Source organism: Rattus norvegicus, chromosome 6 (genome assembly GCF_021556685.1).
Source record: "Rattus norvegicus strain SHRSP/BbbUtx chromosome 6, alternate assembly SHRSP_T2T, whole genome shotgun sequence".
Classification (NCBI taxonomy): domain Eukaryota; kingdom Metazoa; phylum Chordata; class Mammalia; order Rodentia; family Muridae; genus Rattus; species Rattus norvegicus.
In genome coordinates this window covers 30,196,224-30,204,041 of record NC_141539.1, presented here as the reverse complement: position 1 = coordinate 30,204,041, position 7,818 = coordinate 30,196,224, and the positions used below count along the sequence as shown (strand labels likewise).

Here is a 7,818-nt window from a genome sequence, read left to right as displayed (position 1 = left end):
CACTCTGTTATCAGCCAGCTGCAGCTGCGGTGTCTATTTTACAGCTGCCAGGGACAGTTTGTGATTTTCCTCAGACCTCAGGGGTTGGGGACCACGCCTCTCTAAGGGCAAGTTAACTTAAAATGGAGTTTATTCTGCTACCTCAGTCTTTTCTCTTCATACCCAGTGACATCTCTCCAGCCTCCAGAGACTTGTTTAAATATGGAATCATGTCAGAGTCTCAGATCTGAGAAAGACGAGAAAGAAACAATGCTTTCTGTGTATCTGTCCACTAATAAGCCCACAATATAAGATTTGTCCCAGGATGACACATTTGTGTTCGTACTAAGACATACTAAGGTCACTCAGCTGTCTGCAATTATACTGCCATTAAAAAAAAAAGTAATAGTAACTTCAAACCAGAACTCAAACTCCAGTGCATTCACATTGTACAAAAGTCTTAAACCAAAAAGGAACACAAGTGAGAACTGAAGGCCTCACTGGTTGTAACCTTTTAAGGCAAAAAGGGATCGAATGGAGGCCAGCCTTGACTACACAAAATCCTATTTTACAGTGTGTGTGTTGTGTGTGTGTGTGTACTTCACCTCTCAAGGCTTATGTGTCTTGTGTTCTAGTTAGTTCTGTATGTCATCAACTATTTTACAACATGTGCTGGAAAATCACACTTTATACTAATGGCAGAAAATTAGTGATCACAAAAATCCCTGACACCTGGGGGGAGGGCGAGGAGGGAAGACAGCAGGGAAGGCTCCTCAAGGAAAGCCAGATGAAGCATGGAGAAACCTCAAGAGTTTCTTGACAACACTTATTCACTTAAAGGCCATGGATAAAACAAAAACAAAAGAACCTCAAAAGCCTCCGTCCCCCAAGAAAAATTAGTTCTCAAAGTGATCCTTGTGATTTTTAGTGTAAATATAAGATGAGTTTGATGATCAGAGTTGCTGACCGAGGAATTAATTGCTGGGAAGTACCGCAAACAGGCGAGGCCGAATCTCTCTTAATGCTATAATTATAGTAACAGAAAACCATAGAAGCAGCATCAACCACCAGAATGATTTAAATATGGTCCCTTTCTGGAGTATGCACTCAGTGAGACTAACAGCATGGGAAAACGGATGCGGTGTGTCAACAGAAAAAAAAAAAAAAAAAAGCGGATTCTGCATTAGAGGGATGGGACTGGCGAGCATTGAATACGCAACTGCTATATCCCAGACGTCTCAGGAAGGCATGGGATGACAAAAGGAGCATTTAGGGCTGTGAACCGGAGAACGTTGCCCTCTCACTGAAGGCCACTTTATTCACACCTTTTGGGCTAGCGTAGTTGGTATCTTCCTCTTCTTACACACTTGTGCACACTCTGTTCTGGAAGCAGCATTCTCTCAGCACCCAGGTGCGAGGCGCGTGCAGAGAGGCTGGGAGGGAGAACGGTGGGCAGCTGTGGTCTGCAGGGCAGCTCCGTCTCCTCGTCCTGTACGGAGCTCCTCAACCGCTGCACACAGACAGCGTTCGCAGGAAAGCGCGATCGCATCAAGGAGGTCCAAAGAGCTAGAGCGGAATAACGGCAGAAGGTAAAGGCGCCCAGCTCAGCGCGGGGACGGGGCGGGGGCGGGGCGACAGCGCCGACCCCGCCCCCGGCTGATCCCGTGTTCTGATTGGCTCCATCGGCCGCGTGCTCCCGGCCCGCAGCTTAAGGCTGGTAAGCGGGTGTTGCGGCCTGCGGCTTGCGACCAGCGCGCAACCGCCTGAGGTAGATCGCTGAGGCGGAGGCTGCGGGCCGCTCGCGCTTCGCTGACCTGCACAGGTACCTTCGCCCGCACCGAGCGGCCGCGCCTGATGGCGAGTCCCGAGTGTCGGCGGCGCCTGTGCCCTCCGCTCGCTCCCTCAGTCCTGCGTGAGGAGGCGGGGATGCCGCAGCCCTCAGCGCCGCAGCTCCCGGTCTCGCGGCCTCGAGCGTCCGGTCCGCTCCAAGGGCCAGGACGTGGGCGAGCATCCCGGAGGCGGGGACAGGAGCTGGCGGCGCGGGGCGAGAGGAGGGACCCCCGGGCAAGCTGCGGAGACTGGCACTGCGGCCCCGGCAGGTGGCGTGGGGTGGTGCACGGTGGGGACCGAGGCTCTGCCTCTTCACGGGGTCGACACACGGGTCCTGCCACTTTGTTCCGTGACCCACGCCCTCGCCCCGAGTCGCCCCGGGGTATTGAGTTCTGAGCTGCTGTGGTCTCACCGCGACCCCCTAGCCGGTCTCTCCAAAAGAACGAACGTTCTCGTGCCTACTTGCCGCCAGTCGCCAGGGAATTGGCTGTTGATTTTCACACAGAAAAACTATTTCTATTTCATGATCCTGTCGCCAGACGCAGAGAGAACTTTCTTCAGATGCGTACAAAATTCAGGTGTATTTACAAAACAAGCAAACAAAAGAACCCTAAACCTCACAAGCCCAGACATCGTCTTTATGAATTTTGCTGAGAATTTTTTTTTCAAATGTTGGGTAGAATGCATGCAAGTGAATTAAGGGATCTTTACCTTATGCTGTAAGACTTTTCCTTGAGAGGGGCAAACCAGTATCTGCTCACCCTAAACAGGGAATCAGTGACAGACCAAAGTAGGAATTCCACCAAGTCCAGTTTGGAGAAGCCTGAGTTTACTGGGGTTACTTACAGGAGTATGGGTGAGGGCTTACTGACAGAAGCCTGTATAAAGCTGCTTCATGAAACACCCACCCAGCACCGGGGATGGCTGGGAGAGCTGCTCTCCTCAGTGGTCCTTAGGCTGTAGAACCTTGAAGAGGGGGCTGGTGAAGGTGTGAGTTATTTTTCAGAGCCTTGTTTTGTTTACTTTGTGAGTCTTAAGCAGCTTCCCTTTAGGACAGAATGTGTCTTGTTTGAAGAAAATTACATAGCTTCTCTTATTTCCCCTTTCACTCTTCCTCTTGAGAAATACCCCATCTTTTAATTTGTTTCCTCTATTTTTTTATTTGTTTCCTTTATTTCTTTCCTCTTTCAGGAGAACTCTTACTCTTTGATGCATCTAAACAAAGAGCTATATTAAAAAGATACTGCAAAGTGGAATTTGACACAAGCCGTAGTTTTTCTTTGTAAGCTCTTAACTGCACAACTTTGATCCAGTCTTATTAACTTCAGTGAATCTCTACTTGGGACATTGCCTTTTCCTGTTTTCTCAAGTCTTAGATGAAATAATCTGATACACGGAGTTTGCATTTTTGCATTGACCTATAGTTTCAATATAAAAACATTGTTTGAAAGTCACTTACCATTGAGTAAAAGTTAGCTCCTGGAAAATGTACCACAGTATTCTGTATTCTGGTATGTCCTACCTCTGAACCTAGCCCTGCCCCATCAATTTGAGAAGCTTGATGACTGTGTTGTTGTTGTTGTTTTCCCCAGAAGAAAGACAGATGAAGGAATCAAAAGACAAGAAAAATTGTAAAACTTATCATTCCTTTTATCTAATTTGATTGTTGGTTGGTTCTGTTTGGTTTTGAGATAGAGTCTCTATGTGTTGTCCAGGCTTGTTCTCAGACTAAAGATATAGCTGTGCTACAGGTACTGTGGCTAGCAATCCTCTACCTAGTTCCTCTCCCTCTCCCTCTCCTGCTCCCTTCCTCCCTCCCTCCTTCTATCTTCCTCCTGCCCTTTCTACACACACCACACACACCCCACTTGTATTCCTGCTGCCTTCCAAGGCCAGAAGGCATCGAATCCTCTGGAACTGGAGTTGGATGCTTATGAACCCCTGTGTGAGTGTTGAGAATCAAACCCGGATTCTGTGGAAGAATGGCTAGTGCTCTTAACTGTTGAGCCATCTCTCTAGATCCTCTGCCTAATTCTTAATATACCCTACATTGATTAACACTGTAGCCACTAGCCTTATGCGACCATTAAGTACCCGAATTTGTCTCGGTACAAATAAGAGTACAGTTTTTACTTAATTTAAATATGAAGTGGAAAGAGTATAAAATAGTCTCTTATATATTTTTTTTGTTATTGTTGGGCTTTTTTTTTCCAAAACAGGGTTTTTCTGTATAGCAGCCCTGGCTGTCCTAGAACTCAGTTTGTAGACCAGGCTGGCCTTGAACTCACAGAGATCTGCCTACCTCTGCTTCCCAAATTCTGGGATCGAAGGCATGGGCCATCACTGCCCAGCCCTACTTCATTTTTATAAACTATATTTCAAACTATTTAACGATTAGCATCAAAATTGAGATATGTATAAAATATTTAAAATGTATCAGACTTAAATGATTTAGGATATAAAATATTTCATTAATTTTTATATTGAGAGATGTTAAGCCTATGTTAGATCTATTGCACTAGACATATCAAAATTAACTTCCTTTTTTAAGCACTGAGGATTGAGCCCAACTCATGTGTGCTAACAAATAGCTATAGTTCCAGCCCTCATGGTTTTTTTTTTTTAAATACAGCTTTAAAAATATAAAACTGTGGGGGACTGGAGATGGTTCAATGGTGAAGAGCACTGGCTGCTTTTCCAGAGGGTCCAGGTTCAATTCCCAGCACCCACGTTGTGTTCACAACTGTCTGCTATTCCAGTACATCTGATATTCTCACACAGATATGTGCAAGCAAAATACCAATGCACATAAAATAAAAATGCATACGAAATATAAAACTACGGATGTGGCTCTCAGATTGGATAGTATTGACACTACCCAGCTAGTTTTCATATTGGTTCTAGCCTTACCTCCAGCAGGGAAGATTTTAAGAGTCAGGAGAGAAAATCTGTACATAGCTCTTTGAATGCCAAGCAGTGTGGCTGCCTGGGTCACTATGAGTCATAGACTCAGAGGTTCTCATTGGTATCTTGGAGTTGTTCCTTTGTCTATTGATATCTCAATTCCTTACTATTATAGAAAAAATTTGGCCAAAAAGTAATATAATTGTAATATTCACTAGTCATCACCAAACCCCAAATAGTAATGAGCATTCACATTGTTGGATAATGACAGATAAATTTCATTCCAGACTTTCATAGCACTATATACTATATGCCTATACCATATGCTTAGAGTCAGCTATTCAGATAGAATGGCAACAAATTTAAAATTAGATTAATTTACAGCTGTGCATAGTGGTATACAGCTTTAAACCCAGACTCAGGAGGCAGAAGCATGCAGATCTCTTAAGAGTTGAGGCCAGCCTAGTCTACCTAATGAGTTTCAGGCCAGCCAAGAACTACATATTGAGACTCCATCTCAACAACACACACTCACACACAGCATGAGTTTATAAAAAGCCTGCAAAGCACATGTGCCATTTATTTGCTAAAACTTTTCAGAAAATACCAATAACTGCCTATTGAATATGGAAAATTTGTGATCAAGGAACACTTACCAGGAAAAAAGAATAAACAAGTTTCAGATTTGATTTTGCATTCCAGAATAACCAAAGCCAAAAGGAACAAGAGGGAGTATACCATTTACCCAGAGGAAGCATAGCATTTCTGAGCACTGTAAGAACAATTTCTAATATGATTCAGTGTTACAACTAACGTTTTAATAGCAAAATCAACATTCTATATGATTGCATATGATAGTATCCAGCTAGTTTTTATATAGAAATGCATGAATGTGATCAATAATTTTGTATTTTTATTTTTATAGGAATCTTGGGAAGCTAAAATGCGGCATAATCAGATGTGTTGTGAGACACCACCTACTGTCACTGTTCATGTAAAATCAGGTTCAAATAGGTCACATCAAACTAGAAAGCCTGTTAGTCTGAAGCGTCCTATTCTTAAAGATAGTTGGCAAGCATCTGAAAAAAATGCACATAATAACAAACCTAAGCGGCCCAGAGGGCCTTGTCTAATTATACAGCGTCAGGAAATGACTGCTTTCTTTAAATTATTTGGTAGGTGTAAAACATTTTATTAGTCTAGTGTTCTTAAAAATTAGAATGTAAATCTGTTTTGTCAGTTTTTTACAGTGTATTTATTTGTGCGGGGTGGGGGAGTGCACACATTCACCATGTTTGTGGCGGTCAGAGGACAACTTACTGTGAGTAGGTTCTCTCCTTCCATCATATACATCCCAGGGATTGGACACAGGTTGTCAAGCCCTGTGGTGGTAAGTGCTTTTGCCCACCAAGCCATCTTGCTAGCCCTCTTTTGTCATTTTATAATGAAAACATCCAAATTGATCTGTTTAGGCTATTTAAATGCCAAGCGTATGTTTTGAGCAATTCAGGAAACCAGTTTTGTTTGACCTAAAAGAGTATAGAGATTCAGTTGAGGTACCAACTCAATTTGACTATGCCAGAAGGTGTTTTCCAAGACTTTTATAGCTAAAACAAAGCAAAATAGGAATATTGATCAATCTAGAAAGTCTCAGTCTTATCTTTTGGATTATTGTTTAAAAGTAAGAACAGTTATCAACATGTTCATATAATGAAGTTGAAATATATAATAGATATACAATATATAAGACTACTTTGTTTATATATTTATTAACAGACAAATAGAGACTTCTTTGTAGTATTTATACCAGACAAGAAAGGAGCCTGCTTTTGCAGGTGTGGCAGCAAGGTAGACATTAGAATAAGGGATAGGGTCAATGTTTCCTGATATGAAATCAAATTATACCACACAATCCACAGACCTTCTTGTTTATAGAGGAAGGCTATGTGAACGTAAGCAAACTTGACAGAAAATAAAGGATATCAAAATTCAATGATGACATAAAATACGTAAGGGATACAAACAATTTACAAAGATTTCCCCATCAGAATGTAGAGTGGTAAATGTTTACATTTCTCACTAAGAATAAAACAAAATTATTACCCACATACTTTCCTTTACTCCTCCCACTTTGTTTTAGAAAGGGTCTCACCAGGGGCTGGGGATTTAGCTCAGTGGTAGAGCGCTTACCTAGGAAGCACAAGGCCCTGGGTTCAGTCCCCAGCCCCGGAAAAAAAAAGAACCAAAAAAAAAAAAAAAAAAAAAAAAAAGAAAGAAAGGGTCTCACCTATGTCAGGCTAGCCTTAAACTCTTTATGTAGCCAAGGATGACCTTGAGTTTCTAATCCTCCTTCCTTGAGCTGCCAATACTGGGATCACAGACAAGCCAAATTCCTATTTTGTTGGTCATCTCCAGCCCTTATCCACAAACTTTTTGAATACTCTTCAGAATCCTCAGAAAACACTCGAATCTACCATTTTAGTTAACTTGTGAAATAGAAACAGAATTAACAAAACTAATTCTGAGAAAATCAATAGTCATTCCTAGAATTTTCCAAATATTAATTACAATGGCATAACATAACTTGCCAAATGAACATAAAGAACTTTTGCCTTTTTAATAGAATGAAGGGGACTTTCTTATATTCTGACAGTTTTCAACATATTTTGAGGTTATTTTAATGCTTTCAAATAAAAATGAGTAGTGTTGTTTTGTTTTGTTTTTGTGATGTTGGCCTTTGTTGTGTTCTCTTTGTTTTTGTTTTGAGACAGGGTCTTAACCATGTATCCCTGGCTGCCTGGAGTAAACCAGACGAGCCTTGAACTCACAGAGATCTGCCTGCCTCTGCTTCCCCAGTGCTGGGATTAAAGGCATGCACCACTACTCTGGGGTAGATATTATTCTTGATTTTGTTGATCTTTCTATCCTAATCAATTTTCTCAAAATTAAATGCTACTTATAAATGTAAGTAAAAGTTGAAATTATTTATATACACATGTTTATATTTTTGTTTGAATAATAAGTAGACTAGAGAGGAAATAGGAGGAAAGGATTTCCCCCATCCAAAAAAACCCCTGGACCTTAAGAGGAGAAGGTAATAGAAAA

At 41.9% G+C, this 7,818-nt stretch overlaps 1 protein-coding gene across 7 annotated transcripts in view; it reads left to right on the top strand.

Annotated features, from left to right (window-relative positions):
- The first annotated feature begins 1,689 nt into the window (after positions 1-1,689).
- Positions 1,690-7,818, top strand: part of Spdya (speedy/RINGO cell cycle regulator family member A) — a 44,710-nt gene continuing 38,581 nt past the window's right edge. The window contains exons 1-2 of one of the 7 annotated variants that reach the window (XM_087552224.1): positions 1,690-1,801; positions 5,639-5,888. In XM_087552224.1, the coding sequence (XP_087408350.1) occupies positions 5,657-5,888 (232 nt within the window). In that variant the 5' untranslated portion in view covers positions 1,690-1,801; positions 5,639-5,656. Of the gene's footprint in view, positions 1,802-1,949; positions 2,388-5,638; positions 7,604-7,818 lie in introns of those variants that run through there. The other 6 variants (XM_087552230.1, NM_138855.2, XM_087552226.1 and 3 more) reach the window with 6 other exon arrangements.